The sequence below is a fragment of the Myxocyprinus asiaticus genome, chromosome 12, assembly GCF_019703515.2.
Source record: "Myxocyprinus asiaticus isolate MX2 ecotype Aquarium Trade chromosome 12, UBuf_Myxa_2, whole genome shotgun sequence".
NCBI lineage: Eukaryota > Metazoa > Chordata > Actinopteri > Cypriniformes > Catostomidae > Myxocyprinus > Myxocyprinus asiaticus.
The window spans coordinates 3,995,903-4,012,500 of record NC_059355.1 but is presented as its reverse complement, the minus strand read 5'-3'; the positions used below and the strand labels follow the sequence as shown (position 1 = coordinate 4,012,500).

General features: G+C 39.7%; 1 protein-coding gene across 19 annotated transcripts in view; it reads left to right on the top strand.

The window, feature by feature from the left end:
* The window catches only part of LOC127449143 (bromodomain adjacent to zinc finger domain protein 2B-like), a 113,254-nt gene that overhangs the window by 33,561 nt on the left and 63,095 nt on the right, over positions 1 to 16,598 (top strand). For 5 of the 19 annotated variants that reach the window (XM_051712370.1, XM_051712371.1, XM_051712358.1 and 2 more), the window contains exon 1: positions 4,870 to 4,924. The exons of 2 other annotated variants lie outside the window; for them this stretch is intronic. In XM_051712370.1, coding sequence (XP_051568330.1) covers positions 4,918 to 4,924 — 7 coding nt within the window. In that variant the 5' untranslated portion in view covers positions 4,870 to 4,917. Of the gene's footprint in view, positions 1 to 4,850; positions 4,925 to 16,598 lie in introns of those variants that run through there. 12 more of the 19 variants (XM_051712372.1, XM_051712373.1, XM_051712366.1 and 9 more) reach the window with 6 other exon arrangements.

Below are 16,598 nucleotides of genomic sequence, written 5' to 3'. Positions count from 1 at the left end.
CCATTGTGTTATTTGCTTTCAGGCAAAACACACATTTTTGTTTGAGAAATAAGAGAGAGCTCAGACTCTCAGCTTCTCCGACTAAAGGTTAGTCACACACTTTCACAAAGTCACAGGTGGGAATAGATCAGATGTGTGGGAATGACTCTTCGTTGGGTAATTACAGGAAAGCTCGAAGTAAACATGCAAACAGAAACAAGCAAATGTGGACAAACACACTCATAAGCACACGGCCTATATTCAGTGTAGTTCAAAAGTCTAGTGAGAATGCATTCTTTTCGAATTTAATACAACAATTTGCATTGAACTGGAATTCAAGGGAATTTCAAAATTTTAATGACAGCATGCACTCGAGCACTTGAGCTGGCATGGACTGCACAAATTTGTTCAAAACCTGATGATGCATGTCATCCCAGCATGATTTGAGAATGTTCCAAAGAGCATCTTGTGTGCTTCAATGGAAGCAAAGAAATCGGACCTTTTGTACGGAGTTCACATGGTCTGTGTCACAATTGTGCTTATTTAGAAATTGTACAGAATCTTGCATATTTCTTCTTCATTTTACATCATAACTTTTATTTTTCATTTGTTTTAATCCTAAATTTCCAACTTTATATTGAAGAAGGAAAAAAAAAAGATTTTCAACGTGGTCTCAGACTTTTGGACCCCACTGTACATATACAGGCAGTCACATTGGGCTGTTGATATCTTTTGCAGGAGAGGCGCAGATTGTGTCCAGCCATCTGCTATTGAAAGAGCACATGCTAGAGTGTCTGTCAGTGCATGTGTTTTAGTACTGAGGGGAGAGACAGAGAGAGAGATAAAGAAATAAAGAAAGAGAGAGAGAGAGAGAGAGACCTGTCAGACGCAGCCACATTCAACAAACTGATACACTTTTCCTGTGTAACAGTAGAGCCGAAATTTCAGCATTTTAGTCTGATGTTTAAGTGATTGCTTGTTGCTTCACAGAGCTGAATTACATGAATGTGAGTGTGTGTGCAGAAAACAGACTGCCATTAGTGTACACACACATTCTCTGCATTTCTCAGTGATTTGCAGCACTGTAGCAGCACAGGAAGTGCAGAATCGACTTGTGGTCACAAGTGAAAGTGCCAAAAGTGTTGTAGTGTGTGAGTGTGGGTTTACTTGCTTAGCTATACTTTTGGGACAACATTGTTCTAAGAAGTTTGCTAAATCTGTCAAAAAACTCCCTATGTCCTCAAAGGTAAAAATTATTCATAAGTAAAGAAGCTGTATTTTATTCTGAAAGTGTGTGTGTGTGTGTGTGTGTGGTGGGGGGGGAGGGGTTTGAGTGGTTTACGAGGACATTTTTGTAGGTTACAAACTGGTAATTGCAAGGGTATTATACTATAAATGTGGTTTTTGAGGATTTCTAGTGTCCCCATAATTCAAATCGCTTAAACATACTAAACAATGTTTTATTGAAAATGTAAAAACGCAAAAAGTTTTTTGTTAGGGTTAGGGGATAGAATCTATAGTTTGTACAGTATAAAAATCATTATGTCTATGGAGAGTCCTCATAATGATAACCACACTAACGTGTGTGTGTGTGTGTGTGTGTGTGTGTGTCTGTGTGATAGAGATCTGACTCCTTTCCTCAAGCAGGTGATCTAGAAGACCATTTAAGGGCTTAAACCATCTGCTAATTTTACCACCGCAGTCTATTACACACATTAAACTACATTAGGATGATTCAATCAAGTGCATCATACAGGTCCATCTTTGAAGATGAAGTGAGTGTGTGTATGTCTGTGTGTGTGTGTTTTCTCTCCTCTGCTGCTGCTGTGGTTTGGCGTGAGGGTATCGGGTAATATTACACTCTAAACAAACAGCGACCTGCGCTCTTCCCCTGATCTGATCGTCTGTAATGGCAGACACACAATAACAGCTCTCAAAGATGGCCGCCTCCGTGAGGATGACAGTGCGTTTGTTGTTCTCGCTCCGAGGAGATTGGAATGTCAGGATACGTGAGCCGAGCAAGAAAGAGAGGGAGACAGCTCTGTTTTCTTTCTCTCTGTATCTGTGCAGGCTGTCTTCCTGGTTGTGTGATGCGTGAAGGATGTGTGCCGCCCCTCACCTCCTCCCCCCCTCCTCTTCCTCCCGCCCCTCTCTCATCTGATTGGTCGAGAGGGCAGAAATGGAAACATTATTCGATTCCTTCTCCTCAGAGGTCAGCGACCTCTCTGAACACTCTAAAGACTGAGCTCAGCATTTGGCTGTGGGACTGCTCAATGTTAATGAATGTTTAAAGAATGGCTAAAAAGCACAGAGAGAGAGAGAGAGAGAGAGAGAAGGAGAAAGAGACAACAGAGTCCATATTAAGTAAAATCCAAGGAACCCTGGCTATGTTCAGAATAAAATATTAGTCAACTGCGTACTGTGCAGTTGACACGTCCTGCGTTGTGATATGTTATACTTCATTTCATTCTTTAATTATTATTGTACAGTGTTCCTCATGTGACCTGATACTACTTTAGAAACCACATGGAATATTTGTACTTTTAGAAATTAATTTATCACACCGCAGGACCATTTAAAATGCAAAACTACTGCCAAAAAGGTGTTTAAAAAAAAAACAAAAAAAAACAAACAAATAGTGACCATTAATGAATTTGTAATTAATTATAAATAAAGTTTAACCTAAAATCTTGATTTTGATAAAAAAAAAAGAAAAAAAAAAGTCCATGGACAAGTTATGCGTCGACTACACATATATTGTAAACAGCATACTATTTTATTAAATAGTATGTGTACACGGGAAAAAAATGATTTGTTGGCTCAACCATTATATAAGAAAATGAATAGCATCTACTCAGAAATTTACATATAACATTTTTAGGTTAACTTAATTTGCATTACTGTGCACAACACAAAATATCAACTACAAGGTGAACTTAAAAGTGATACATAAAGTCAACTCAAATATCTTATGTTCCTTGAAAATCCATAAAATTAAAATTTGAAGTACTGCTAACTCAAACAATCAACTACAGTGGGGTCCTGGGTAGCTCAGTGGTAAAATACGCTGGCTACCAGTTCGCTAGTTCGAATCCAGGGCGTGCTGAGTGACTCCAGCCAGGTCTCCTAAGCAACCAAATTGGCCCGGTTGCTAGGGAGGGTAGAGCCACATGGGGTAAACTCCTCGTGGTCACTATAATGTGGTTCGTTCTCGCTGGGGTGCGTGAAGCCTCCACACGCGCTATGTCTCCGTGGCAACGCGCTCAACAAGCCACGTGATAAGATGCGCGGCTTGACGGTCTCAGACGCGGAGGCAACTGAGATTCATCCTCCGCCACCCGGACTGAGGCGAATCACTATGCGACCACGAGGATTTAAAAAGCACATTGGGAATTGGGCATTCCAGATTGGGAGAAAAAGGGGAAAAATAAAAAAAAATTACATTTTGGAAAATGTAGGTTACTCTATACGTATAAAGAAAATGTGTATACTATGCACTGTAAGAAAAGTATACTAGGATGCTTTTCAGAACACAGTCCCTGTATCCTAAGAGTTTTGCAGTATTTATGTTGAGTAACAGTTGATCTGAGAAGTGCATTCCCTGGTTTTACTGAACACAAGGTGTTACATTTATGTTACACTTTCTAAAAGGGTAATGGAAGCAAGTTTAATTCCTACTACTGTAAAAAAAACACTGGAAGAGGAAAGCCACAGTCCTGCTCTATGGCGGTTTTACCCTTCAGCAAGAATCTTAACCTCTGGTTGCTCCAGTGGGACTGTCCCTGTAATTAGTGTACTGTAGGTCACTTTGAATAAAATGTTTCTGCTAAATACTACAATGTGATGTTTTGCACGTGCCCTTTAGGTTTATTTACATGCCACATTGGGGTGGTGTGGTGTTCAAGTGGTTAAAAGTCTGGTCCAGCTACCATGTAGGTTTAAGCCAGCAGGTAATTCATGAAGTATTATAGTGTACCCTTGAGCAAAGCTTTTAACCCCAGGTAGCTGTCCTTGACCTGTAGTAAGTGTACTGTAAGTCATTTTGGATCAAAGTGTCCACTTTTGGCTACTTGCTTTCTCTAGCTTCATTCCAAAACCTAGTGAGCTGCCTTGCTGTCTACAGTCTACATAGACATTAGGCAACAACCTTACAAGGTAGCATCCTAAGTGGTGGAACGTCACAACTGACTGACTTGGAACGCTCTACGTAGGCAGCTACACAAAATAGCACTACTCGCATGAAGCACATGGGAGACACAGCAATTGATTCTGTTTGAAGTTAGCATGTTGCTACGCTAATTATGCAAACATTTGGACAAAACAAGGTAATCTTAGAAGGCAGCATAATGTTGCTGTCTTCCTTTTGTGAAAGCTTTTGTGTCTAATGTACATCTACAATGGCTAAAGTGCAGTCTAGTTAGGTTTGGGACAGAAAAACTGTCATTTGTTGAGCACGTAACAAGGCTGTTTCATATGTGGCGGGGCTCCTCCTTTGATGCTCCTTGCCGTCACCTTACATCACCATGGATTGATTTAGTGCAGGATTTGTTTGGGGCAGGATTCTCTTTAAGATTGGATTCATTCATTTGGAAAGAGATAAAATAGGGCAATAGTAAGTGCTCCATGTGTAGTAGCAGAGAACGTCTGCTGTTGCTGAAACTGAATTCTAAGTGTCTAGCTATCTCACAGAGAGGAGCTTATCAAAACTGTGTAGATGGACACACTGTCAGATTGTTATTTTTCCACATACTTCCTGTGTGAGTGTGGAGCGACTGTGTGTCTGAAAGAGTGTGTGAGCATTTTATTTGTTGTTTCCATTATCGCACGCAGCTGCCTTAAGGTTCATTCTCATTTTCTCTCTCTCTCTTAAGCTTGAATTGAGTTCAGCGTCCAGATCTGTGTGTGGCAGTTGGGAGGGACATTGGATGAAATGATCAGATGAGAGGTAGAAGACAAAGAAACGGATGTATAGGAGGGATGAGGAGTAATCAGAGAGGAAACTCTATTTCTTTTGATTTGTCTGTCTCTTTCACTTTTTCTCCCTCCCTATGCTTCAGATAGCTCAGTGTAAAATCATTTCTGGATTATATTGACCTCGCTCTGATTTTCCTTGCTGGTTTGTATTTGTCTCTAAAGGCGATTTTAGTGATTCACTGAAAGAGTAAAACATTGTCAGATGCTGTAGCGTAGTGGTTTGTGCACATCCTCCGACACTTGAGGTGCTCAAGTGGGCAGTGCAAGTTCAAATCTGACTCATTTTCCAATGCTGTTACCCCCTTTCCTCCCCCTCATTGATGTCGAAATTACTGTAGCCTGTTGCATGAAACTCTTTCAGTTAAGAAATCCCTTAGTAACAATACACTTACAATAACTAAGGTTTTATTTAATGGAAGGGGTTTCTTGCAAGCAGCAACTGGTATTTCAGTACCAATTCTATATTTTGTTCTTTATCAGTTACTGTTTACATGAATAATTACTTAAACTTGAGATATTGAGAAATACTTAAAGCAATAGTTCACGCAAAAATGAAAATGTTATTATCATTTACTCACCCTCATGCCATCCCAGATGTGTATGACTTTCTTTCTTCTGCAGAACACAACTGAAGATTTTAAGAAGAATATCTCTGCTCTGTAGGTCCATACAATGCAAGTGAATGGTGACCAAAAGCTCAAAGCTCATAAAAGCACATAGAAGCAGCATAAAAGTAATCCATATGACTCTAGTGGTTTAATCCATGTCTTCTTAAGGGGTCCAACCGATTTGGGGTGAGAACAGTCCAAAATAGAACAATTCTTTCACTATAAATCTTAACATCTGCAGTCTCCTTGGCGATCATGATTTCAAGTTACACTTCCTAGCGCCATCTAGCGCTCTGCACACATGTCAAGCACTAGGAAGTGTAAGCGAGCTTAAAATCATGATGGTACCTTGAGACTGCAATGGCATGTTTTACAGAGAAATAGGAGTTATTTTTTGGTCTGTTCTCACCCAAAATTGATTAGGCCGCTTCAAAAGACATGGATTAAAACACTGGAGTCGTATGGATTACTTTTATGATGTGTTTATGGGCCTTTTGGAGCTTTAAAGTTTCGGTCACCATTCACTTGCATTGTATGGACATATATAGCTGAGATATTAACGTTTCCAAATCAACGTTTGTGTTCCGCAGAAAAAAGTCAAACACACCTGGGTTTGCATTTTTGGGTGAATTATTCCTTTGAAGGATACCGTCACCTTTAAAGGAATGTTTTATATATATCTCAACCCTAATTTGTAAAAAAAAATTAAAAATAAATAAAATCGCTGTTACAGTAAGGCAATTACAATGAAAATGAATGGGTCCAGTTTCATAAATATAGCCACAACATGTAAACACTATACATGTTAGCATGATTTTAGTATGATAAAGCTGCTGACTAACCTTATCTGTGTAAAGTTATAGCCAATTGTACAACTTTGTTGTCATGACGACATAATGTGTTAAACCCTGTAATCTGGTAAATGCTGTAATGCTGGTAAATGCACAAAAATCATGTTAACACAGGTATTATTTACATTTGAAACAGTGTGTATTTAACTAATATTAAAGGTGCTGTTAGCGAATATATATATATATATATATATATATATATATATATATATATATATATATATATATATATATATATGTCAATCATTTTGCTCATTTTCATGGTGTTGTATTTGAAGCGGATCATTGAGTCTTTGAGAGTTGAGGGCGCTATTGTGCCACTGTTGAATTTGACAGCCACAGGAACAAACAATGCTGCTCTTTTGCTCGGTTTTGGTCTCAAAATGATCTTTGGAGGGTGGGGTTTTGGAATGAGGGGCGTTGCTAAAATCGCTTACAGCACCTGAATTCATCTGAAATATGAATTCATCTTAAATAAGAGTGTGATCCATTAATGTGGTATCAAAATTGGTATTGCAAACGGTGAAATTTCTCTGGTATTAGTATCGACTCGGTTTGGTATCATGACAACCCTACTCCCCATCATTTCTTGTCCTCTTTCTAATTTCCTCTCAATAAACTTAGCAAAATGTTAAAAATGAAACTGTAATTCTAAATATAAATTCTGTAATTCAGCAGTGGCTGATGAATCTCTAAATTGACGGCATGTATGTAGGCTGAAGGTTACAAGTTAAAGTGTCACTCTTTCAGAATTTGGTGGATTTATAACGAAATAGGCTACATGTGATAAACTTCACAACCGAGTCACGCGGCCTGCTGTTTGAGCTCCCTGAGGACAGTGGCTCTCATGAGAGAGAGAGATAGTCGGATGGATTTCCGCTTGAGTTTGTTCAGATGCTAACCTTCACTCATTATCTCTCTCGTATTTGAGCAGAAACAGCTTTCATGTCATCCTGCAATGTGGTTTTTAGCTCTCACTCGAGGATGAGGTGGATGCGGGCAGTGTGTTGTCAAAATTTGTGGCCTAGATTTTGCGCATTTGCCTGTATGTGTGTGTTTTGTGTTGTCTTACCTCTGTGTGTTATTGTGGGGGGCTGTGAGTCACTGAATGTTTATCATTTTCTACACGGGCAAAGCACACACACACACACACACACACACACACAATCACACTCACTCATACAAGCAAACTGACAGGATCAGCCATGATTACTCACTGCTACACAAGGCTAGTTTTATTAAGAGCGTGTTTACAGCCTGACTTTTAGTCATTAGTCTGTGCCTGTAAACACTTCAAAATCTCATAAACAAACAAAGAGTGATTGAACGGCCGTAAATTGTGTTAAAGTAGAAAATCTTTTTAGCCCAAGATTTGAAATCAGTCCAGGAGTATTTTTAGCCATCATTAAAAAAGTCAAAGGATGTTACGGTAATGCCGTTGTTTGCGTTAACATTTCGTAGACGAACACGTACAGGCAGAGAGCAGGTGTGAGAGAACTGGTGGTGAGTGGAGCCTGGAGATCTCTCTCTTTCATGGCCCTCTGAGGGTTTCACACTGGAGGAGCTCCTGGTAATTAAAAGACAATTTTGTGAAATTGATTAGATTATGCTAATCAGGGGAGATAATATCTAGAGAAGTCTGTGTGTTAGTGTGTGTATGGGTGGGTGGATAAGTGTGTATGTGAGTGTGTTTGAGTGATTGTGAAGAGATGGGAGTCCAGTCGCCATTTCAAACCCCTGAATTCAGCATGTGTGTTTGTGTCTGGAGATCACGCTCACGCCGCCATTTCACACAGCTCCGCTCGGCTGTCTCTGCCGCTCCTGAAATGTCAGAGCGATGTTCCCTGGACAAGGCATGAGGATATGACAGCTGGCTGCTCACCTGCTGCGTGTGTGTGTGCGCGTGTGTGTCCACACGCTGGGGTGCTTTTCACTGATCCTGTGCCTTGAAAGCATAATGTCACTGATAGATTTCCTCTGCCTTGGATAAAAAATAACCAGAATCTGTGTCCAGGACAAATCGCTCGAGATGAAGCAGGTTTTGAGGCAGCAGGTCATTGTTGCAGGCTGACGATGAGGCAGCCAATCTGATTCAGGCTCTCCCTCTTGGCACAACGACAGGCTTGCTGTCAGTGACCTTTGACCTACTGGATAAGTTATAGGAATGGCTTGTGCGCACTGCAGCGACCTTGATTAAAACATATTTACACCGAGCTCTACAAGAGTTCAGTCCATTTCCTCTAAGCTGAATAAAAGTAAACAAATATGTATTCATCTCATTAGATGCACCATGGGTTTCTTTGTAACTTCACACACACTTGCGCATAAACACACACACACACACACACACACACACACACACACACACGTTGGTGCAGCTAACATTATGAGGACTCTCCATAGACATAATGATTTTTATACTGTATGAACTATAGATTCTATCCCCTAACCCTAACCCTACCCCTAAACCTAACCCTCACAAAAAACTCTCTGCATTTTTACATTTTCAACAAAACATTGTTTAGTGTGTTTAAGTGATTTGAATTATGGGGACACTAGAAATGTCCTCATAAACCACATTTATAGCATAATACCCTTGTAATTACCAGTTTGTAACCTACAAAAATGTCTTCGTAAACCACTTAAACCTGCCCACACACACACACACACACACACACACACACACATTATGGTGCCATGAATGTCTTCATCAGAGAGTGATGCACGGTTTTGCCTATATGTGGCTAACGAAGCCACATAAACTTTACGTAACTGGCTTTCATTTGGGGAGGAATGAGCCATGCGGAAGGCGTTCTGAGAAACTGAGAATTCATAAAGCTAAATGAAGACTGTCTCTTTAAATGAATGCCTAATTATGCCATTATGTTAACTAAAGAAAGAAGTGCTGTTCTAAAAAGAACAAGGAAAAGCAAAGACAGCATTTTAGGTGGAAGGGGAGCGGTGGATGGAAAGTCAGACAGAAAGCGATAGAGAGGGGGAGAGAGAATGGTGCCTGCAGGCTTTATTTAGCCAGGACAACAGTACTTGAGCTCATTACACACAAATACACTGTTAGGTTGCTACACCTCCAGCTCACAACTACACTTTTAATATGATCTCTCTATCTGGACTCTTAGACCAACTCGTTTACAGCGATCTCTCCATCAGCATCAGCACATCTTCACTACTGCAGTTAGATGGGACGCAGCAGTAACAGGACACAGTTGCTCTTTTCCAAAGCCTAGTCAGTGCCTTGCTGTCTGCTGTCAGCTACCTTCTAATGGGCTGTTGACACCAAACATGTAGTTGCATCCTTCTGCGCTGTCTTTTAATGTAAACGTGATAGACAGACGTCTTTGACTGTTGCATTGCATCTTTTTAAGGTTAGAAGAACTTTAAAAAAAAAACGCATCTTGATACACCTGCATTCTGTTCCATTCGTTATGCTACGGCAAAGTCTTTTTAGCAAGTCAGTTCACTCGGCGGCCATCTTTGGAACGCTCCCGGGGAGCTATTTTTCTATGTAAACAAGCAGCATGCCAGCTCCTATCTACTTGAATGGAGAAAGACCGAAGTCTCCAAAATGGTTGGTCAAGATTACGATCAAAGAACATATTTCAAATCAGCAGTAAAATCTGACTACACTGGTATCATAACTTGTGCTTCTTTACCTCAGATTATGCTAAAAAACGAAATTTTCCTGGCTTGTATAGCTAATGCGCATACGCATACTTGAGTAGGGCTGCAACTAACGATTATTTTGATAATCGACTAATCTAACGTTTATTCGAATGATTATTTGACTATTCGGGCGATTATTGCAACAATTAATCATTAGCTCTTAACCGACTATTCAGCTTGTGCCCTGAGTTAAAAGGTTGTATTAAACGTGCTTGCTAACAATAAAGAGGACAAAATCATCTTTTAAAAATACATCTAAATGACATTCACTGAATTAAAGGAAACAAATACGTAGAATACTTGAATAAACTTAAAAATACGTAGACATAACGTTTTTTAATCTATACTTTTCTGTATTTAATGGACTGTTTATAAACAATTACTTGAGTTGTCATCCAATAATGGATGAATTTTGTCAGTGAGTTTGTTCTCCATACGATACTGCCTGAGAATATAGCGAAAAACGAAATCATAATTATGCTGCCTACATTTTGAAACGGCCTTCGCATCAGAAGTGCGTGCACATATAGTGCCTTAAAATGCTGTCTAGGTAGGTAGCCTATAAGGTTTTGAAACAGCTAGTGTGTGTGTCAGGGTTGAGCTGGAGTGAAGGATTTGGGCCAGTGCCATCTTTACCTCACCTCGCTCCTCCTGTCCCTCTCGAACCTTTTCAGTAGCCCTACAGGTGGCAGAAAAATCACACAAGCGTCTATTCTCATCTGCTCTCACAATGTTTCTCACCGTTCCACCCCCTCTTGCTCCTCTTTGCACTTTCCTTCTTCCCTGTCAGCTTCTCTCTCTTTCTCGGGAGGGAGGGAGACTGATGCAAACGGGTGGGCTGCGGTGTAATCCAGGGCCTGGGACAGTCTGCATATCAGTCTCTGTGTTTTGTATCCACCGTCTCTCGGCCTTGACGCCTCTCAGCCCACCCGCCTTCCTGCAGTCCTTGACAATGTCATCATTCCCTCATAAATCCTGACTGCATCCGCCCTGACCCCTGAGACTGACTCCGCCCACACAACGGGTGATTGACAACATACGGCAGACCCACTGATTCCAGCTGGTCCTCCCAGATTAGTTGCAGGTTCCGCTTATTTGTGTATTCGTACATGTGTGTGGAATTCCACACGGTTTTCATGGCTTAACCCACCTTTGTTTTAAAGAGCAGGATCAAGAGTGCAACAGTAACAGTGTAATCCGACGCCTGTTTGTCGCCAGAGCGCTGGGTAATCGTAATCGCCTTGAAATATTGTTGCGGTTGTCGCCATGTGTTCATCCTGGCACTTAGAGAATTCTCTGGAAGGCTGCCGGTACAGTAGAGGAGGCACAGACTCCGAGATGGGCGGCAGGAAGCAGATGTGGGCTGTTTTCAGACGGGTCTGTCTGAGGAGGTCACGGCTGAATTAGAGGATCATATGACTGGGTTGTGATGCACAGAGCCGAGGATGAAACTTCGGTGTGCGTTTTAAGCTAAAATTAGGCAGACGGTTTGATGAGTCTGGATGAAGCCTGGAGGCTAGAGAGAGAGGGTGGAAAAAACAGAGTGAGAACAGGACTGAGAAGGAAAATATATTAAATTGTTCACGTCATTTTGAGTTATTGTTTAATTCTAAGTCAGAGACTATAGTCCTCCATTCAAACATATACATACACACAAACACTCCCTTGACACAAACAGTTGAACCGGTTTTCAATAATGTGAAATGTCTCATAAAATGGTTGTCTGTGTTTGGTGATTTTGATCTCTAGACTAGTGGTTGCACCGACTGGTTGACCAATCGATTAGGTACAACACCAGTTGATGCTTTAGGCCTGTGCCAACTAGTGGTGGATCACATGACCTTAGTTGTTGTGGTCGACTGAAATGGGTTTTTTAATGGCCGATGCTGATATCCAGAGTGCAGGGTGGCCGATATATTGGCAATATGTTACACAATTTAATATAGTAAATAACATAAACATAAAATTACTAAAAAAAAATAATAAACTCTCATTTAGCACTATATTGACTCAATTTCTCACAAAACTTTGTTTAAAATAATCTAAAAAAAGAATATTATATTTTAAATGGTAGATAGCAGTTTATTCTGATTTCTGTTTAGTCATCAAATTTTAGTGATTTATTTGCACATGAAGAAATTAATATATTAGGAAGAAGGAAATAACAGTACACACAGTAGTCCAGCAACCATGGATTTACACATTAGCAATCACATTTTCTAAAAAAATACAGAATCAAACCAATTGTACATACAGTGCATAGTGAATAAGACATTTACTCATAGCACATGTGAAGCGCTTTTACTTTGAAGTTGCACTAGATATTATTTAGCAGAGACGGGCCACTTCTATTAAAATGAATGGGAGAAACTGGAACGCTCAACCAAAAAGCTCTCACGCCCAACGGACGTAGATAGAACGCCTTACAATTAAAAGAGCCAATCACCTTTTAGATACAGACATTGCCTGCCAATCAACTCGATATTAGATTAGACAGTTTAAACAGCCTGGATCGCCTGCTTGAATTGTGACCACTGACCATCATGATTTGTGAATCAGAGGAACTTTTGATCCTGATCCTAAAGTTTTGATTCTGGCTGATAGAATACATGCTTGAATAAGGGGAATATTAGATGAGTGCTCGACAGGAAGAAAATGCATAATTTTCGTGAGGTTCGTGAATGACATCTTTTTAAACGAGAGACGGTATATAACATGGTTTTATTGATATTTGCCTTTTATCATTAGAAAAGAAAATTAAAAGTTACAGGGAACTGCTGAGGAGAGGCTGATAGAATATGTGCTTTAGAGGTAAATAAATGAGTGCTGCTCAGGACGCTGGATCTGCTGAAGTTGTGTGATGTTGGTTTATTACATCTGTTTAAATGAGATATGTGCATATTTGCAGATGGTATATGATATTAGTTTTATTGATATTTGCCTTTTTATCATTAGACAAGACAGTTAAATGTTACAGGGAACTGTTTAGGAGAGAGAGAGGGAAAATGAAACAGATGAGCACTTTAACATTTTGAGCTCAAATGTGTCTGCCGCGGCTCTGATATGAGGACTGTTTAAATGACACTGTGTTGCACACCGGTCAATTATTGTAGTAACACGATGGCACGTAACAAGAAAACGACTGGTCGTTTACATGTCTCGGTCCCTTCACATGCAAGCAGGCGATTCTCAGTGCCCTCAAGAAACAAATCAGAAAGGGGAAAATTTATCGGCCAATGACGATAATTTAAAAAAGTCAGAATATTGCGATATATCGGTCGACCACTACTTAGTTGCACTTGTTCCATAGCTATTTTAACTTCATGATCAGTCCGAATGTGTCTGAGCATGGTGAGTAACAGTTCCAGTAGCATTTCTACTTTAACACATTGTTCAGAAACTTACAATTACACATTTTTGGCATCATTCATGATAACGTAAACCGCATGATTCTGGTAATGGAGATTTGCGAGATTTTTCACCCGTTTCATCGCAATTGCACACGTTAAATCGGTAGTGCGGCACGCTCTGTGGTGAGTTGTTTACATAAGGTAAACTTTGACTTAATGAATAGTCAATTTGTCAAATACTTTTCTGGAGTATTATTCATAGACATACATCACTCGCTACAATCATGTGATAATAAAGTGCAATGAAAAACAATTCTCTCAATTATACTTTATTCTGTTATTTAATATAAAAGAGGAAGCATGATGTTTCTAACATAATTCTTCTTCATTTTAGTGGAATACCTGTATTAACTATGTCAAACTGAATTAAAATGAACATTTTCTCATCATTTACTCACCCTCATGCCATCCCAGATGTGTATGACTTTTTCTTCTGCAAAACACAAAGATTTTTAGAAGAATATTTCAGCTCTGTAGGTCCATACAATGCAAGTGAATGGCGGCAAGAACTTTGAAGCTCCAAAAAGCACATAAAGGCAGCATACAAGTAACCCATACGACTCCAGTGGTTAAATCAAGATCTTCAGAAGTGATATGATAGGTGTGGGTGAGAAACAGATAAATATTTGTCCTTTTTTACTATAAAACTCCACTTTTACTTTCACTTCCATATTCTTTTCTTCTTGTTTTTTGGCGATTCACATTCTTCTTTCATATCGCCACCTACTGGTCGAGGCTGGTCAAAGGTGGAGATTTATAGTAAAGAGGACTTAAATATTGTTCTGTTTCTCACCCACACCTTTCATATCACTTCTGAAGATGTGGATTTAACCAGTGGAGTCTTATGGATTACTTTTATGCTGCCTTTATGTGCTTTTTGGAGCTTCAAAGTTCTGGCCACCATTCACTTGCATTGTATGGACCTACAGAGCTGAGATATAGCCTACTTCTAAAAATCATAATTTGTGTTTTGCAGAAGAAAAAAGTCATGCACATCTGTGATGTCATGAGGATGAGTACATGATGAAAGAATTTTCATTTTTGGGTGAACTATTGCTTTCCACAGTATTTTTTATTTTTATTTTTTTTATTTTTTTTTTTTTTACGTTTTCCGATCAGAGGATTATTATGATTTTTTTTATTATTATTTTTTTCAAAAATGTGCATAACAGCCAAAATTTTAAACTCTTGTTTTAGCACACTGGTTGATTGACAGGTGAGCAGGGGTACGGATAAGCGTTTACAATACAAGCCTAATGTAGTCACATATGCTTTCGACCACATTTGACCACCCCTGAATGTGGTTGAAGTTGACAAATTTCTCATCGCTGTAGACCCTGTCTTTAGTTTCGTAATACCAGGTGTAAACAAGGCTTTTGTTTAATGGGACTGACACATTATCACATCACCCCAAACTCTGTTTTCATCTCTCTCTCTCTCTCTCTCTCTCTTTCTCTCTCTCTCTCTGTCTGTTTAGTTGAAAATGAATCTCTAATTTCACAGTTATCATCATAACCCCACAATGAATAATGCACAGTTATTCAAAGAACCTATCTTTAACTTACTAATTGCTGCCTTTTCTCATTTGCTCTCTGTACTCACTCGCTGCCTCTTTTTACTCCTCTCTCTCCTTCTCGCACACGTTTATTTGAAATGGTACTTCCATCACCCTTTCCATGTAGAAATATGATGACTCTTGTGTTATTGCACTGACACGCTGATTTTACTCCATTGAAAATGTTTAAAACACTGTCAAGCACACACTCTTTCTCACACTACAAACACACACACACACACACACACACACACACACACACGTTACAGAGTCTACGGGGAGAGTGGTGCGGAACCGCACGCCTGTCTCGCCAGTCATGGCTGTTTTCTTAGCTTAGTTTTTTTTTTTGCCGTGATCAATAGAAGGTATTTCTGCTCTGTCCGATCTGAAACTGGAGATGGATTTTCTCATCAGGTTTATGCTTTTGTCAATGTAAACGCACACACAAGAGTTGGGTGGAGGGCAGGATGTGTGTTCCTCTTTTTTGCAAAGCTGTAAATCATGTTTATGATGGTAATACAGATATAGATCGGTGTGTGTTGATGGAAGGAAAACTGAAATGATGAAAGTGAGTATGTTGTGTAATTGTTTCTGTTTGTTTTGTGTGTGTGTGTGTGTGTAATGTGAAAGTATACAGTATGTATGTGTGTCTGTTGGTGTTTGCATGTGAGTTTGAATGCATCTTTTCAGCCACTAAAGTGTCTTAGTTGGAACATGTGTAACATGCTGTGCGTGTGTGTGTGTGTGTGTGTGTGAGAGAGAGAGAGAGAGAGAGAGAGAGAGAGAGAGAGAGAGAGAGAGTATTTGTGGATTTGCAGTATGTGTTTGTATGGATGTTAATGAAGATTGCACAGGGACATTGAGCATGTCACACACACACACAGCTCTCTCTGTAATAGAGTGTCTAAATATATCAGTTTTTTGCTGGATACACTGCCTCTAGAGTGAATAAGAAATGGGCTTTAGTAAAGGACAGAATATCTCTCACTCACACACACACACACACACACACACACACACACACTCCTTTCTTGTCTTTCAATCTGACGACGTGACAAGACTAGATTGTAGTTGAGAACTAGAGTAGTTTTCGTAGAAACTAGCTTTGTCAGATTGCGTTGCTTGGGGTGTAAGACACCAGCACACACACTTATTCAAGCACAAGCTTACTCTCACTGTCTCTTACACCCACACACTGAGTCTGCCGTGGCAAGCTAAACATGTAATGATCCGCAATGGTCCCGCTGGGATTTATGGAGGTCAGAGAATGGCGGCGAATCTGGTGAGACCCTTTACGCTCCTGAATGAACCAATCAGCTCACACTTCTCATTGACGGTCAGCCTACCTATTATCTTTGTGTCGAACTCATGTTTTGTAACATAGGTCATGCTTTCTTGAAATAAAGAGGAAACGACTCAAAATTAACATGAATCTTTCATTTTTTTGCAGACTGCAGATATATATATATATATATATATTTATTTATTTATTTGTAACACAACAATAAGGTTCCATTCGTTAACATTAGTTAATGCATTA